We start from the raw sequence: 18,536 nt of genomic DNA, 5'->3' as shown, positions 1-18,536 counted from the left end.
AAGAGAATACATCTTTATATCTTTTCTTTTTTTATTTTTAATTATTATTTTTTTTTTTTTGTCAGTCGTGGTACCTGAACTCTGGGCCTGGGCGCTGTCCCTCAGCTCTTCAGCTGAAGACTAGTACTCTACCACTTAAGAGTCAGGCCCACTTCTGGCTTTTTCTGCTTATGTGGTGCTAAGGAACCGAACTCTCATGCATGCAAGGCAAGCACTCTACCATTGAGCCACCTTCCCAGCCCCAATTGTTTTTTTTTGTAAAGGTGGTATCTAGAGTGGTTAACTCTCTCTACGAAGAGATTATTGTCCTTTACTCTGTGAAGAAAGGATAGGAAACCTTTTTGCCACACATTATTAGGATCATGCATGACACTTGACCCAGATGAGAAGGAAATAATGCATTATGCAAATAATTTTTGTGTGTGCTGATACTGGGGCTTCAACTTGGCTTGGGGGCTGTCCCTTAACTTTTCCCTCAGGGCTAGTGCTCAACCACTTGGACCCCAACTCCACTTCTGGCTTTTTGGAAGTTAACTGGAGGTAAGAGTTTCATAGACTTTCCTGCCCCAAGTGGCTTCGAACTGTGATCAACAGCACTCTGCCTCCTGAGTAGGTAGGATTACAGGCATGAGTCACTACAGTGCAGCTAAATACTTAATTTTTTTTAGGCACTCTGCTAATCCCAGAGGTTAAGAACACCTTTAATTTTTTAAAGATTACTGACCTCATTCCAGTATTTGAAAAATATCCTTAAGCATTAACTAGAAATAATTAGTTAAGCTAATAGGAGCTATAAAAATTACAGAACAGGGGCTGGGAAGGTGGCTCAGTGGTAGAGTGCTTGCCTTGCATGCCTGAGGCCCTGGGTTCGATTCCTTAGCACCACATAAGCAAAAAAAAAAAAAAAAAAAAAAAAAAACAAAAGCCGGAAATGGTGCTGTGGCTCAAGTGCTAGCCTTGAGCTGAAGAGCTGAGGGACAGCGCCCAGGCCCAGAGTTCAGGCCCCACGACAGGACCTCCCCCCAAAAAAATTACAGAACACTCATAAATTCCCTTTTAATACTGACATTACTATTTTACTCTAAAACAAACTTCATTAATAAAATCAGATGCATTTTATTAATCTGGACTTTAAACTTGACCTAGATCAAACTGAATCATTATAATCTGGTAGTCATTTAGTAAATGAAGGCTCTTGGTTATAACTCACCTACAAAGATACTAATGAAAAATGATTGTAAAGGTCTACAATTTGAGGTTCCATTTTAAGATTTCATAGAAACAATCCTTTATAAAGATTCACTACTGATCTAGAAGTAAACTAGATTTTTTTTATTCCTTTACATACTAACAATTTAACAGTTACTTATCTTTTGATCTCAAATACACCTACCACTGGTGGTAAATGACATATTTGATAGTTTTCTATGAGGATAAACAATCAAATGTGAAACGAGAAAAAGTAAATCTGAATCAAAACATCTGACTTCAAAGCAGGAAGAACGACATCTAAATTATGAACATGTATGAGATGTTCTTGCCACATGGCTTCCTGGTATATTCCTAAGTGGCAATTAAACAAATTTGAAAGGCAAGACTAATTGAATTGTACTTTAGTTAGGATTTCAAATTTACAAAGAAAAAACAACCCCCCCAAATTTACATACATCACATTTTGTATCCAGCAGTGGATCTAGGGGATGAAGACAAGCATGTGCTACTTTGATAACATGTTCAAGTTTTCGCGCCTGTTCTTCTACTTTTGCAGCCAAAAATAATGCAGTAGGTGATATTATCTGCAAGAAAGATTAAAAAAAAAAAATCGGTCATTTTAAAAGTAAATACATTTTGGGAAATCCCTCTACTTTCTAAAAGAGAAAGTGTACAAATAAGAAATGTACTGGTTGGTTAATAGTATGAACTGAAGAGTGGGCTATGACAAGATTCATGTAAGGGCTTCAAGTGTTCTACCACTTGAATCACACCTCAGTCCTTTTGGTTTTAGTTTTTCAGCTTGAACTTTTGCCCTCACCTATCTCTGCTTCTTAGACAAGGAGTACAATCATGAACCATCATGATGGGTCTGAGCTTTAAGAGCTTTTGCACATATTAAGCAAGATATGTTTTAATAGTTATTAATTTATACATTGTGGAGGTCAGGAAAAAAATAAATCAAGCAAGATGATGTAGCTTAAAAGAAAAAAAGATTTAAAAAAATGGGTAAAATACCACAGTGAACTTCTTTTTTTTGGGGGGGGGGCGGGGCTCAGATTTACTAGTTTCTAGTTTTAAGTCAAACAATAACTTGCATGCTAAGAAGCCAGACAATTTTATTTAAGGGGCAAAAAAAGCAAAGGTAGAAGGTAAAAAGGTAAAAGGTAAAAGCAAAAAGGTAAAAATCTGAAAGTGAATCTGCTACTAATACCTTTATTACATCACTACAGCAATAATAAAAAAAATCAGCTAGAAAATCAGGGTAAAAGAAAAATAAACTAATAGAACAGAAGCTTTGTTAAGTGGAGTTCCAGGGAGTAGGGATTTTCATTTTTTTAAATTTAGTTAAGTTAGGTTCTTGGGATACTAGAACAGAGCTTAATTACAAAGACACTGGATAAGACAGAGAAACAAATTCTGAGTAAATATTTACCTCCCAAATAAGCAACAAACCAAGCAATCACTGATTCAGAAACTAGGCATACTTTACAAACTCAACAGGTTTTAAGATTACAGGAAAAATTTCTTACAGAAAGGTAATTTCTAACTTCCAAGATTCAAGTATCTATTTTTTTAAAAGATTAATATCTGAATTTTATTGTTACTTTAGATATCATCAATCACTAAACACACCCAGGCATACACTAAAATGGGAGATGGACAAAGGCATAAATCACATCACTAATTGATTTGGGTAGTTAATGCAAAGAGGACATTTCTGATACAAACTTTTGTACTGGGGCTTGAAATCAGGGTCTTGTACTCTAGCTTTGCTTATTGTGCTCAAGACTAGTGTCCTACCACTTGCGTCACACCTCCACACCCATCTTTTGCTGATTACTTGGAAATATCTCATGGACTCTTCTGCCTGGGCTGACTTTGAACCTTGATCCTCAGATTCTGGCCTAAGTAGCTTGGATTAAAGGTATGAGCCACCAATGTTTGGCATGCTGGAAGCTTTTAAGACATGACATGATATTTAATCGGTAAACTTTGGACACGAAAGGGACTTTTATTTGCAAATGTGTAAGAGGAATGAAAATGACTTTAAGCTCTTTGTATAGCATGAACTTTCAAAATAGACCTAAAGTAAGTGTGGTTTCTGCAACGGTATAGATTTTAAAGGCATGATCTCCAAAGATAGCACTATTAGGAGGACTGTGGGCTTTTAAGAAGTAGGCCCTTAGTGGGACATTTTTAGGTCATTAGGGGCATACCTCTTAAAGAGACTATGGGACCAGGCCTTTTTGTCTTTCTATTATGAGGTAAGCAGTTTACTTGGTCTTGATTAGCTAGTTGCCTTTGCAAGAATCCCAGAGCAATGGAGCCAGAACAGTGAGCTAAAATAAGCCTTTCTCTTTGTAAATTTATGGTCTTAGGTATATCATTACACTGACAAAGTTGATTAATACTCTTTTCAACACCAGAAATACTGTTACCTTAAATGGGCAGACTTATTTTTATTATTTTAATGTTTATTAATTTTTTAAATAAAATTATAGCTTGGAAGAATCAAGAATGCTCAAATGGGTAACTAAATCTGGAAGTAGCTACCACATGACTAAGTTATTTATTTTCTTGCACTGTACATCTGCTATCCAATGTTTGCTGAATATGTAAGATATGGATAATATATATGGGTATTAATATTAAAGTATTACAAATATTACAGTAAATTCTGAGAGTGTCAGCAGTGAGCAAGAAAGCCTAGTAAGAACACAAGGGCCTGAGTTCAAGCTTGGTACAAGCACAAAACAGTCAAAGAGCCAATGCCCAAATTCAAAAAGTACTAAAAAAAAACCAAAAAACAAAAAACCCCCAAAAACCCAAACACCAAAAAACCCCCCCTGAAGATACAATTTCTTATTTATTACTTTGTTGTCTAAGAGAATCTAACTTTCAAATGCTAATCTTTAGGAGCTGTTTTTGTTAGTGAAGACACTCAAGTCATAAGTCAAACCAAACTGCTTATAATACTCAAATTTCCAACATAATTGCCAGATTATTCCTCTTATTTGCCAAAAAGACATTTATAAATTTCCAAGAAACTTTTCTTGGTAAACTTCATTCATGGAATTTCTAATCATTGCTCCATTCTCTTCAGATTTTATGGCAGCATTAACTTTAAGCTTCAATATCAAGAAAATTTTCAAACTATACAGCTTTTCACTTTCAAAGATAGTCTCAAAACAAAAAATGACTATTAATAATTTTAAAGTTTTATAAATAATTTTACAAAGTTTCCAGGGAGGCTGGACACTGGTGGTTCAAACCTGTAATCCTAGCTACTCAGAAGGCTGAGACTTGAGGATTGCGGTGAGAGGCCAGCATGGGCAGAAAAGTTTGTGAGACTCTTATCTCCAATGAACTACTCAGAAAAAGCCAGAAGTGATGCCTATGGCTCAAGTGGTAGAGCACTAACCTTGAGCACAAAGAGGCTCAGGGACAGTGCCCAGGCTGTCCATGGGGGGTTGGGAGGGAGAGGTTTCCAGGCAGTCAAGCAGGATATATTCCTGGTTATAGAAGTCTTTTTGTTCCTATAACACAAAACTCAATTCCCATTCTGCTTCAGTGTAACACTAATACACAACTCTTCCAAAGCTCTTGGTGAAATCCACTAACTCCATTTACATTTCCTTTTTTACAGCCTGAAAATATTTCACTCTATTAGGGCTGACTATAAAGAACAAAACAAAAAGGCTTTTTAGATAGATACTTGGTGAATATCTATATGAGGCTTAATTTAAGAATGACACTGAAGGTGATCAAATAGGGATTACTGCTTTTTGTATACAAGGCTGACTGTCATATAGCCTAAAAGAATTCTAAGTTTCCAGTAGTAGAAACATTACTAGTCTGTTGCTTTTAAAGGTGTTGAAGGCAACAAACATTTATTAACACATATAAACCTGGTTCAAAGCTAGAATTCATATCAATACTATTAAATGAGTACAGATAATCAATTTGGTTTGTATGACCCAACAATTCTAAACTTGAAACTCAATTCACTAGGACATCCATGTACTATTTGTTTCAGTGTTCTGGTCCTTAAGTTTAAAGTAAACTTTCTTAAATTATATAGCCAAAGGGAGAAAAAGGTAAAAAGAAAGTTGATTTTTAAATAAGTACCCAGAGTCTCTCACTGTAGCAGATGCACAACTATTTCCAGGGAATGCTACATTCTCAAATTTCTATAGAAGCATGCCATATAAATCATAGAGAAGGAGTCAGTGGTGGACAGTCAGTCTGAGTGGTCAGACTGAATGAAGTGTCCCTTAGGAATAGATCTTAAATATTACTACGTTGAAGTTTTAAATGATTGTGTATCGTTAGTGTTGACCTTAAATTTTAAAAAAAAGAGTTAACAAGCTTTTAACATTAACTCTTCTTTCTCCCAGTTTTAAAAACTCAGTGTTTTCAAGGTTGTGTTGCAGTCCTAAGTATATTTAAACACTACAATTATGACACTTGACATTACTTCAATGATTTATATATACCCATATTCCTTTCTCCCCCTTTCCTTTTCTATTCCTTTATATTTCCATTCCTACCTCTTGATCTGACTCCCTTCCTTCTCCATCTGTTCTCCTCCTGCCCATTCCTGGCCGCTGTCTCCCCTCTCTGCCATGATGCCCTCACTGCTGACATTCTTCACTCTCCAATGCTGGCTTCAACCTTGATAGTTGGAGGCAAGGTCAGTTGAATTAACAAAAGGCCTGGGTAATTGCTAAGTCACCAAAGATGGATGTATCAGTCAGTTTCAAATGAATCCATTCTGGTATTTTTTAAAAATTAGGTAGTTATAGGAAAATCAATTTATAAGTACAATATCACCCCTTTCTGTTCCTCATTCTTTTAATAATCTTGGTACACATATATTTAGTTTCTACATACTAATGAAGATATTCTTTCCCTGTCCCAAACATCTCCCCATTTCAGCTCCAAGGCTACAAAAACTTCTTGTTGTGCCTGGTAAAGGAGTTTCATTAACGTATCACTAGATCTAACTGACACAACTAGAATTTGGAAATTATTAGAATTTGGTAAGTATTGCAGTTTACTCAAAAGGATGTAAGTTGAGTAAAAATACAGAAACATCTTAGGATAAGGAGAAGAACTTTAAAATAGTTCACGAAAGTGGAATAAAAATACTCACTCGTTGGTATTAAAAAAATCACAATGCTGGATAACTGAGCAAAAATTCCAGTATTATGCTAAAAAGTGGTTTACATTTTTAATTTTGTTGCAATGAAATCACTGACATTTTTAGTATTATAAAAGATGCCATTACCTCAGCCTGGCATTTTATTTTCCTATTCATGTATTTATGGGTGAAATACTGTCACATAAGACATTTCATATTGAGAATTTAAACAATCTTCAAATGAAGTTATTTGGGACAACTCACTACATTTAAAAGGTAGTTGACGTAATAAAGTCTCAAAAATATTAGTATTCAAGTATTGCTGAAAAGTAGTCCTAATTAAGAGAATATGGACTGATTTCTATATCGTACTTGAATAATATCATACTAAATAAATGTCATACAATCTGGCATGTATAAACTTTCTAGCCAGGTACTGGCGGCTCAAATCTCTAATTCCATCTAGTTACTCAGGAGGCTGAGATCTGAGGATCATTGTTCCAAGCCAGATGGGGCAGGAAAGTCTGAGACTCTGATCTCCACTAGACTCCCCAAAAAGCTGGGAAGTGGAGCTGTGGCTCAAGCGGTAGAACACTAGCCTTGAACTAAAAGGTGAGGGACAGAACCCAGAACTGGTATGTGTGCACACACACGCATGTACACGCACACACGCACACGCACATCCCAAAACAATAAAAACTTTCTATCATGACCCTATCATGAAAATACCAACTTACAGCTTAAAAGTATATAGTGTTTAAAAGCCCACATATTAAAAAAGTAGTCAACATAAAAATAGTTCTATGAAACAAAAATATTAATACCAAAGAGGGTTTCAAATATACTAAACAGATCTTACCCACTTTCCTTCAGATGGCTTTTTATAAAGATGGCAATCATTACTCTCCTCAAATTTACTCTACAAATCCAAGATTCCCATTGAAATTCCAGGGGGGTTTTTTGTTAGTTTTTTTCTTTCTTTCTTTTCATATAGAAAACAAATGAGCTGATCCTAAAAGTAATATGGAAATACAAAGGAGCTAAGAATATCCAACTTAAAAAAAAAGTAGGTAGAGTACAGTGCCTCTCAGGTGGCAGCAATCAGGGGGATCATGGTTCAGAGCCAGCTTAGGAAAAAAGTTTTCAAGAGCCAGGCCAACCAATAAAATCTGGTTGTAGTGGTGTTCATCCTAGCTTTGTGAGAAGCATAAACAAGAATGCAGTACAGGCTAGTCTGGATACCAGATCCTATCTGAAAAACAACTAAAGCAAAAAGGGATGGGGGCACAGTTCAAGTGGTAGTGCCTGCTAACAAGCGTAATACCCTGAGCTGACAACTGCAGTATGATCCCTCCCCCAAAATGAAGACATACTTTCTGAATTTAACACATACTACAAAGCCTCATCAAGGCTACAAGGTATTAGCATTAAGGACAAACATTCATGAAGTCCTGGGTTGGATTCCTCAGTACCACATAGAAAGTGGCACTGTGGCTCAAGTGGTAAGAGTGCTAGTCTTGAGCAAAAAGCTCAGCGACAGTGCCCAGGCCTCAAGTTCAATCTCCAGGACTGGCAAACAATAATATAAAAAAATGAATTTTAAGAAATGAAATAAAAATAAAACCAAGAATTCAGAAATATCCCCTTTTGGGCTGGGAAGGTGGCTCAGTGGTAGAGCGCTTGCCTTGCATGAATGAGGCCCTGGGTTCTATTCCTCAGCACCACATAAGCAGAAAAAAAAAAGCTGGAAGTGGTGCTGTGGAGCTGAAGAGCTGAGGGACAGTGCCCAGGCCCAGAGTTCAGGCCCCAAGACCGGACCAAAAAAAAAAAGAAATATCCCCTTTTATTTATGGTTGATTAATTTTGATACTGCAACAACCAACTATATTAATATGAAAAAAAGTTCAACTTCTTGGTACTATATGCAATAATTAACTCAAATGAATCACAGACCAAAATTTAGGAGCTAAATCTATAAACCTCTTAAAACAATCCTCTTTGATTTTATATTACACAAAGGATTCTTTTTCATTGCATCAAGAATAAAAGTAACAAGAGAGAAAAAATTAGATGTTTGTGTTGCAAATAATACTGACAAGAAAGTGATAAGCAAACACATACAGTGGGAGATAACATTTCACATCCACAAAAGTGGCTAATAAACTGATTAATTTTAAGGATTGGAAAAATGTAAAGACATTGGACCCTTTATACATTATTTTTAGGAGAGTAAAATGGTGTAGCTAGAATTTGGCAGTTCCTCAAAAATGTCTGAAAGACCTATCCAAGATCACTGTAGTTTAGAATGACCATACAACAATACGTACAGCAATTCTACTCTAAAATACATCCAAGACAAATGAAATCATTTTCATATAAAAACTTACACTTGAATGTTCATACCATTATTTGTCACTAAGTGGGATAAACCCAAATGTTCACCAACTGATTCATACAATCACATGATGGATAGATATTTAGAAGTAAAAAGGAATCAAATGCTTATAGGTGTTGTACCATCTTTGAATCTTGAAAACAATACATTATGTCAAAGACCACATATTACATGATTACATTTGTCTAGAATAGGAAAATTATGGAGGCAGAAATTAATTTATAAGTTGGTTCTGTGTGGGAAAGGGAAAGCAATTGGTGAACAACCTGTTAATATGTACAGTTTTTCAGGGGACAAAAGTACTCTAAATTTAGACTGTCGTGGTGATTGTATAATTCCAAACAAAACACATTCTTAGAATTATACATTAGAAATGGGTCTATTTTACAGTCTGAAATAACAAACCTCAATAAAGGTGTTTTTAAAAACTGTTGCTAAAAAGCATCTATTTATTAGATCTCTTTAAACAAGGTAACACAAAATAACTATTAACACCCACCTTAGGACAAGGATCTTGGAGAAATCTTGTATCCTCTCTAGATCACAAAAACTTTTCAAAACAGGGCCCCAAATTCTCAGTGCTACCCTTCCCCCTGCCTTCTTAGTTACTGTTGTTTTTCCTCAAGCATGATTCAATATCAGTCTTTTATTTTTAATTTTAAGCAGAAAATAATTATTTTTCTCATTTTTTAACTACTTCTAAACAGTTTGAACACATGTATGTTCTTACAGAATGAATTAATACACTGTAACTCCCGTCATTTTGTTGATACAAATAAGCATAGACTATTATTAAATAGAAAGGTTAGCCATATATATAATTTGCAACATCTGGAAAGCAGTAAAAACTATTTAAACAAGAAAAATTACTTCCAATTGTACTGTATTTTACTATTGTAATAATCTCCAATCAATATAAAATATTAGATGTAATATTTCATATATCTTCTCCATATTAGAATTTAAAAAACTAGCCTTACACTATCTCAACTCGGACATTTAATATTTCAAAGTCAAATTATTTTACCTTGAGTTTTTTACTTTTCTGAACTTCAAAAGGCTGTACAGGGGGGAATGTCTAAATGTCTAGCGCTTCTTGAACAATCACTCTTCTCCCCTAGATTCATTTCACATATCCCACTTGCTTTATCACATATGTATGCTGAATATTCTTGCTGTAATTTTTAAACCTTAAAATTTATTACAATTTTTAAGTTTTTTTTTTAGTTTTTCAGTACACTAGCCATATTTCATGGGTTCCATAGCCAGTTTTAGTTAGTGCCTATCATGTTACCTTATTCAGTTTCAAACTCATGAAAACAAAGAAATAAAAAGTTCTAAATGTTCCTAAGTATACAAAAGACACAGCTGATTAATCTTTTTAGCCATTTCCACATTAGATAAGTTTAAAGTAAGTACTTTTAAACTGTGTAGTTTTTCTCTCACCTAGTAAAAATATATATTTCTAGGGAAAGTAGTACTTATGAAAATACAAGATCCCATCTTTGCTTGTAACAGTAGGAACTCAAAATATTGTACACAGCATATAAATGAGTTAAAGCACATTACTAACTTAATATGCCAATTTACAACTAGAAAACTTTTTTTTTTTTGGGGTCCGGTCGTGGGGCCTGAACTCTGGGCCTTGGCATTGTCCCTCAGCTCTTCAGCTCAAGGCTAGCACTCTACCACTTGAGCACCACTTCCGGCTTTTTTCTGTTTTGCTTATGTGGTGCTGAGAAATCGAACCCAGGGCTTCAGGCATGCAAGGCAAGCGCTTTACCACTGAGCCACTTTCCCAGCCCACAACTAGAAAACTTTTAAAGTGTAATATATTAGGCAAACATACCAAAGTATTGGAGGGTTGTTAAGAAGGTTCCCCAAATGTCCCTCATTTCCTAGGATATATATACATACTCACAGTAGAGTATACAATGATCTAACTTGATTTTCACTTTTAACAAACTAATGTAACTGCTTAGTGGTATCCATCACGTGACTGCATCTTGATCTGGTGGGTCATGCCTGTAATACTAGCTGCTCAGAAGGCTGAGACTGAAAGATCGCAGTTCAAAGTCCATCTGGGCAACAAAGTCTGAATTAACCAACAGAAGACTGAAAGTGGAGCTGTGGCTCAAGTGGTAGAGCACCAGCTTTTAATGAAAAGGCCAAATAAGGATCCAAGGCCATGAGTTCAAGTCCAAGTACCAGCACAAAAAGATAAACAAAAGTCAACATAACAAAATGGAGGGCCTGGACACTCACATGCAATATAATAAAGACAGAATTTTACTTACCCTTTTTACAAAAATTAACTACACAGGAATGAACCTAAGCTAAGATCTAGGACTATAAACTCTAATAAGAGAAAAAGCTTCATGACACTGGATCTGGTGATCTTATCTTGAATGACACCAAAAGTACAGAAAATAAAAAATAAATTGGACTTCAATAAAGCAAAATGGGAACGCACAGAATGGGAGAAAGCATTTGTAAATCATGCATCTGGTAAAAAAAAATTAATAACCAGAATATACAAAGATCTCTTACAACTCAACAACAAAACCCCCAAACAATTCAATTAAAAAATAGACAAAGAACTTGAATAGACATTTATCCAAAGATAGAGAAATGGCTGACAAGCACATAAGAGATGGTCAATATAAATCAAAACTATAGTAAGATACCACTTCAAATCAGGATGGCTACTACTTTAAAATGGTGAATGGGGGCGAGGAAGGTGGCTCAGTGGTAGAGTGCTTGCCTTGCATGCATGAAGCCCTGGGTTCAATTCTGCAGCACCACATAAGCAGAAAAAGCTGCAAGTGGTGCTGTGATAGAGTGGTAGAGTACTAGCCTTGAGAGAGCTGAGGGACAGTGCCTAGGCCCAGAGTTCAGGCCCCATGAATGACTGATAAAAAAAGTAAAAATAAAAAAATAAATGATGAATGCTTGCATATTCACAATAGTGGCTGTTTCTAAAAATACAGTATGCTCCTCAAAAGTTTAAACAGAATTGTCATTTAATCCAATTATTCCACTTCTAGATAACAGGGATAAAATTCTAAAGTAAAAAATACAAAAGTAAAACAGGTATCTCAGAGCTTAAAATCCTGTTATTACTTTCATAACAAGTAACTTCTGACAAAGAAAAGAAATTGTGGACATTTCTCTAGATAGATAAGAGTTTCTTCAAATCATTGAGGAAGAATGCAAACAAAAATCTTTAAATTTCCATCAATATATACTAGTAATGAACTAAGTCAATCGAGAAAAACTGAGGAAGAAATGGGACTCAAATTTTAGCACAAGCAAATGCAAATCTATTTGTTTATGTATAGCAGTGTACCAACCAAATTTACATGTATAAATCAAACTCAAATATGACAGATGTACTTTTATAAGTCATTCCTTAAGACCATACCCAAATACTTCCCTTAACACACAATAGTATTTAAAGTGAGCAGAATATAAGTAGTTCTGATTGCAAAGAGAGAGATAATGATATTAAAGAAAGAGAAGTACATCAATTGGAGAATGCTATGAGAACAGACCATGACAAATTAAAAAATCAAAAACACTTAGAAAAGGACATGGGGTTTTTTTTGGGGGGGGATGGAGGGGGAAGGGGAGCAGAAGAAAGGAGGGGCTGGTTCTGGGGCTTGAACTCCAGAGCCTGGGTATTGTCCCTGAGATTTTGTGCTCATGGCTAATGCTTTATAACTTGAGCCATAGCTCCACTTTCCACTTTTTGGTGGTTAACTGGAGATACCAGTCTCACAGAACATCCTGCTTGGGCTGGCTTCAAACCATGATCCTCAGATCTCGGCTTCCTGGGTAGCTAGGATTATAGGCCTGAGCCACAGGCACCCAGCTGACATGTTCTATTTAACCAGACTCCTCCTCCTCCTCTTTATTTTTTCTTTTTGGGATAGGATCTCACTATGTAGTCCAAGCTGGACTTCAATATCTTCTGGCTTCAGCCTCCAAAGTGCTGAGATTATATGAGGCCCAGTTAAAGAGAAATCACTCAACTTGGAACTGGAATAAGGAACAAATTAATATAAACCTAACCAAATCAATGTGAGAAGCTCGATCAATACTTCTAATGACAATACAGGAGAGGATGCTCAACTTCACTTTATACAGGAAGCACTGTTGGCTTCAGAGATTTTACACTTCACAAGTTTTATTTTGAGCTTGATCTAGGAAGGCCATTCTTTTTTTTTTTTTTTTTGGGTCCGGTTGTGGGGCCTGAACTCTGGGCCTGAGCACTGTCCCTCAGCTCTTCAGCTCAAGGCTAGCACTCTACCACTTGAGCCACAGCACCATTTCCGGCTTTTTTCTTTTTGCTTATGTGGTGCTGAGGAATCGAACCCAGGGCCTTGAGCATATGCAAGGCAAGCGCTCTATCACTGAGCCACCTTCCCAGCCCTAGGAAGGCCATTCTTTAATTTCAAGCTTAATTTACAGAAACATTTATGCATATAACAGAGGACAGAATTATCTAATTAGGCTACATTTTAAACACTTACTATATTTAAATACTTACTATCAATAATGATTCAACTCTCCAAGATACTGACAAAAGGAATGATAAAAAGGTTTTGGGGGTCACTAAAACATGTGGATAATGATTTTATCCTTAAATTACTACTTTACTTCTACAGTTCTTTTTCTTTACTTTTAAATTTGTCATCCTTGCAAAGTAATGAATGACAAGTATTTTTAAATACTTTAACGCGTGACATTTAAAACTTGATAGGCTTTGTCCTTTGTCCTACCACTTAACATTTAAGCTTGTTATTCTATATGGCTTAATTTACCAGTGTTCAGTTTGTGATGAACTCACGATTTTTCTAAGTTTAGTATGGCATTCAATGATAACACTTCAAGAAAAAATTTCCCCAAAGATGTGGGAGAACATGATTAAATGTGACTCACATTCGAGATCATCCCTTCATATACAGAAATAGGAAGTTAAAATAGCAAGCTCTTGTAATTGATGCAAGTACACCAACACAAATATATTTTTTTGTCGGTCATGGGGCCTGAACTCTGGGTCTGGGTGCTGCCCCTCAGCTCTTTAGCTCATGGTGAGAGCTCTACCGCTTGAGCCACAGTGCCACTTCCAGTCTTTTCTGCTTATGTGGTGCTGAGTAATCGAACCCAGAGCCTCATGCAAGCAGGCAAGCACTCTGAGCCACCTTCCAGCCCACCAACACAAATATTAAAAACATTTGGATATAGTAATAGAGGCAAAAAGACAACAATTAGATCTCACTTGGACCTCATTAGCTAAAAGTTGTGAATTCTGGCTTTAAGCAAAATATTTATTTAAAACACACCAATTAGAACATAAAAACAAATTTATGAGGAAAGATAGCCCCCCCCCCAAAAAAAAGCGGGCGATTTATAGACATATAAAGCATTTCCAGGGCTGGGGATACAGCTTAGCAAATGCTCAGTGTGATCCCCAAAATACAAATGAAAAAAGGACACACACAAAACACTATTATGTGTAGTGCCATACTAAGGGGTTGAACTCAGGATCTGGTCACTATACTTGAGCTTTTTTGCTTAAGGTGGCTCTCTACCACTTGAGCCACAGCTCTACCTCCAGTTTTTTGGTGGTTAAGAGATAAGAGTCTCATACTTTCTTGCTCAGGCTGGCTTCAAACCAACATGCTCAGACCTCAGCCTCTCGAGTATCTAGGATTAAATGAGCTACCAGTCCTGGGCATAAACAGGACTATTAAGGCTTATAATTTCCTTTTTTTTTTTTTTTGGTCAGTTGTGGGGCCTGAACTCTGGGCCTGGATGCCATCCCTGAGATCTTCAGCTCAAGGCTAGCGCTCTACCACTTGAGCCACAGCACCACTTTCAGGATTTTCTGCTTTTGTGGTGCTGAGGAATCGAACCTAGGGCCTCATGCAGGCAAGGTAAGCACTCTACCACTGAGCCACCTTGCCAGCCGGAGGCTTGTAATTACTATCAGGACCATTTAAGAAAAACTACTACCTTTCTGCTTCACAACTACCACTGACTCAAGTACTATGCATAAGAAATAACTATGAAACAAAAGGGCAACAATTACATAGATCTAAGAGAAAGAGTGGAAGGGGGACTAAAAGATACTTAATTTTATATGAAATATATGTGTGTGTGTGTGTGTATAATTTGACAATCCAAATTAAACATCATTAGAAGAGCCTAAACCAGGAAACATACTTCAAGAACATTATAAATAGGAACTTTTCTAATGCCATTTTCTTAGCAAATGAAACCATATAATGTCTATCCACATTTAACATAAGATCTTTTTGATCCATTTTTCTTCTAACACTTTTCAAAATAACATTATGAAAACTGAATTAAAGAAGTAAATATAGATATTGAGGGGGCAGGGTTAAATATTTCTAAGTTTACATTTTTGGGTGGGCTAACAAATTTAACACAGTATTCTGAAAAGACATAACTTTCAGATGTTAAAATTTTTAAACTGAACAGTTCGTCAAGATTTACTGATTTGAAATCAGTACCAGTAACATTTTACATAAAAATTAATATACATAAACATACTCCTGACATAGGATATTAGAAGTGACCTTTTATTTGTTCAAGGATGGTACTCTACCACTTGAGCCACAGCTCCACTTCTAGCTTTTTGCTGTTTCATTGGAAGTAAGAGTCTCATGGACTTTTCTGCTCTGATTCATCTTCAGATATCAGTCTCCTAAGTAACTAGTTTTACAGGCATGAGCAGCCTGTGCCCAGCAAGAGGTGATATTTAAAATCCTAACAACTAAAGAACTAACGCTGTTTGACACAAACAGAAACTATGAAATCTTAAGAATATGGTGTTAGCAAATGAAATATTTCCTTAACAGTAAATGTTCAAAGTGACATTAGTTACATTAATGTAACTATCTTAACTCTAATTCATATTTGAAACAAAGAGAAACAAAATTAACCCCTTTCACTGAATAACTAGGTTAGCTTAACTACACTGTCATTACTGAAATTCCAGCATAAAGCATAAACTTTAAATAATGAAAATCATAAACGTTAAGTAAAGAAAATTATCTCTTTAGATTAAAAATATTTTTTCTTTTATTAAAAATATTGGCAACATCTAACACTGCTTCACAATCATAAATTTAAAAAAAATCCTCTGCATTTGAAGGAAAAAGTATATCCTGCCATCTACTTTTATTGTTAACGCACAACACTAAATCGAACAGCACAATCAACCACTTTTCTGTGTATAGATTTACACAAAATTCAGCAGCGATAAAAAAAGACAATAAAATAGTACTTACATTTCTACTAAATTTGGTGAAAGAATGGTGCATATAAAACCTGTGCATATAAACAATCGCAGTGTTTATTGTAAGCTGAGAGCTGAAATGTAACGTTGAGGAAATAATCAGAAAATACGTCTCCTGTCCAAAACCAATTCCATGGAAAATTACTGACCCGCAGAGGGAGGTCTCCTGACCCTAAAGCCTCCCGAATTTCATTCAAAACAGAAGCCCGATCTGAAAATAAATGAAAGCCTGCGGGGAGGGGGGGGGGGGGAGGGAGGCGGGGGGAGGGCAGGGAGATGGGTGGTCAGGGGAGAGGAAGAGTAGGCCGGACGCCAAATAAACAGAAATAACCTCTGAGCATTTCACTCTTAACACTGCTGAGAGGAGATCCCAGGGACTGAGGAAACTCAACACCGGACCAGTGGAAACCGGCGCGGCTCCGCTCCGCACAAAACCAACTCAGGGACATAAAGACCTCCCCACCGGCCGCCGGTGGGGAGCGCAGGTTCAAGCCTCGGAGAACAACTGGGCCCCGGATCGCGAACCTTCCTCCCTCTCCACCCCTTCGGCGACCCCGGAAAGTCTAAGCTGCCTCCCCCACGACACGGCCTGGGCGGCGCCCCTATTCCCGCCGCACCACGCGCCGCCCGGAACAGATTACACAACGCAGCTCCTCGGCCCGCATTCCCGGGCTCCCGCGTCTTCTCCCCTCCTCCGCCCGGCCCTGCGGCCGCTGGAACCCCAGCTTTCCCTCCCTCACCGCGGCCGAGGCCCTGAGGAGGCTGGGGCGGACGCGGCGCCATGTTCCCGGGACAGCGAGGCCCGGCCACTGGGCCGGGGTTGGGGGTGGGGGGGACCAGACCTGAGGGGCGGAGGGCCCCAAAGAGCAAAGGATACACATTGAGACGCTGCCCCATCTCCTGGATGAGGTTGGCCGCCTGCTGGCGGTTCGAGAGCTCTTTGTCCGCCTCCATTCCGCAACGGCGGCTCGGCGTGTTCTCCAGCTGTTCCCGAGTGAAGAACCAACGAGAAGAAGCTCCACGGCCCGACGCCATGACACTTCCTCCTCCGCCCGCTCCCTCACCCACACCCCGCCCCTCCCGGCTCGCGGACTCCCCGCCAAGGCCGTGCGACCCCGCCCCACTCTGCTCGCCGTAGGCTTCGCCCCGCCCCCTTTCCCTGCCCGCCGCCGCCTGTGCGCGTGCGCGAAGGCTTCACAACCGGCCCCCTCCGGTCTTTTGCTTTCTTTTTCCTGCCCTCCCCTCCCCCCCCTTCCTCCCTCCCGTCGCAGCGCGAGCTCACGGGACCACAATGCTCCGCGCCGTTTGTCATTGGGAGGCGCCGAAGGTGGGGGTCACGCGGAAGGAAAAGGTCGGCGCGGTGCATGCCGGGTGTAGGGTCGCTAGGCCTATAAGGTGTTGGAGGGAGGCGACTGGCCTTGTGTGGGTGGTGATGGGAGAGGGCGGAGTGGACGGGCGGGCGGCCGCGCTCTGGGCCTAGCCGAGATGGACTCGCGGCTCAGCGGTTTCTGCCGGGGACCACAGTCCGCAGGCGCTTTAAACCTTGTGGCCCCATCGGGATCTCACGCCGCCCCTGCGCGTGTGTGTGTGTGTGTGTGTGTGTGTGTGTGTGTGTGTGTGTGTGTCTGTCTGTCTGTCTGTCTGTCTGTCTGTCTGTCCGTCCGTGACCGTGTCCGTGTCCTGGACTTGAGCCCCGGGCCTGGGCACGGCCTCTGAGCTCTTTGGCTCCAGGCTAATGTTCTGCCAGATACTTGGGGCTTTGGGGTGGTTGCTTGGAAATTAGTCTCTCGGAATGTTCTGCCCGGGCTGGCCGGCGTGAGATACCGACCCCGGCGCTCTCTTTTGGCGGGGGCGGGGGGGGTGAGGGGGGGGGGAAGCGGTGCATTCTCGCAGTTTCTGAGACGCTCTGGGACGGAGCTAGCTGGGGTCGGGTGCATCGGAAATAGTGCTTGAGTCCTCTACCCCCAACGCAAAAGGCCCTGGAGTTTGGTTTCTGTTTTTATTTTTTTTCTTTCTGTTTTTTTTTTTGGGGGGGGGTGTCCGGTCGTGGGGCCTGAACTCTGGGCCTGGGCGCTGTCCCTCAGCTCTTCAGCTCAAGGCTAGCGCTCTACCACTTGAGCCACAGCACCACTTCTGGCTTTTTTTTCTGCTTATGTGGTGCTGAGGAATCGAACCCAGGGCTTTAAGCATGCAAGGCGAGCGCTCTACCACTGAGCCATCTTCCCAGCCCCTGTTTTTGTTTTCGTTTTCAAACTTGCTAAGGAATATGCCTTTAAATAACTGCAGGACCAGAATCTATAAACGAGGTCTCGAGTTCACCCTGGAAGTGTGCTATTTTTTTTTTAATTGTGAAAATACTGTACAGAGAGGTTACAATTACATGGGCAAGATAGTGAGTGCATTTCTTATCAAGCATTGTAGCCTCCTCCTTTGTTTACCCTTCCCATCCTCCC

General features: G+C 38.9%; 1 protein-coding gene across 4 annotated transcripts in view; it reads right to left on the bottom strand.

The window, feature by feature from the left end:
- The window catches only part of Ccnt2 (cyclin T2), a 34,254-nt gene extending 17,111 nt beyond the window's left edge, over positions 1–17,143 (bottom strand). For 3 of the 4 annotated variants that reach the window (XR_006147913.1, XM_042683489.1, XM_042683491.1), the window contains exons 1-3: positions 16,961–17,143; positions 16,076–16,157; positions 1,668–1,796 (exon numbers count right to left, since the gene is read on the bottom strand). Coding sequence is in view for 3 of the 4 variants with exons in the window: in XM_042683489.1 (XP_042539423.1) it covers positions 1,668–1,796; positions 16,076–16,157; positions 16,961–17,118 (369 nt within the window). In the remaining variant the exon portion in view is untranslated. Of the gene's footprint in view, positions 1–1,667; positions 1,797–5,765; positions 5,890–16,075; positions 16,158–16,960 lie in introns of those variants that run through there. The other variant, XM_042683490.1, reaches the window with a different exon arrangement.
- Between the last annotated feature and the right edge of the window lie 1,393 nt (positions 17,144–18,536).

This window comes from Dipodomys spectabilis, unplaced genomic scaffold, assembly GCF_019054845.1.
Source record: "Dipodomys spectabilis isolate Male_0828 unplaced genomic scaffold, ASM1905484v1 ptg000081l, whole genome shotgun sequence".
NCBI lineage: Eukaryota > Metazoa > Chordata > Mammalia > Rodentia > Heteromyidae > Dipodomys > Dipodomys spectabilis.
This window is presented reverse-complemented; position numbering and strand designations above follow the sequence as displayed.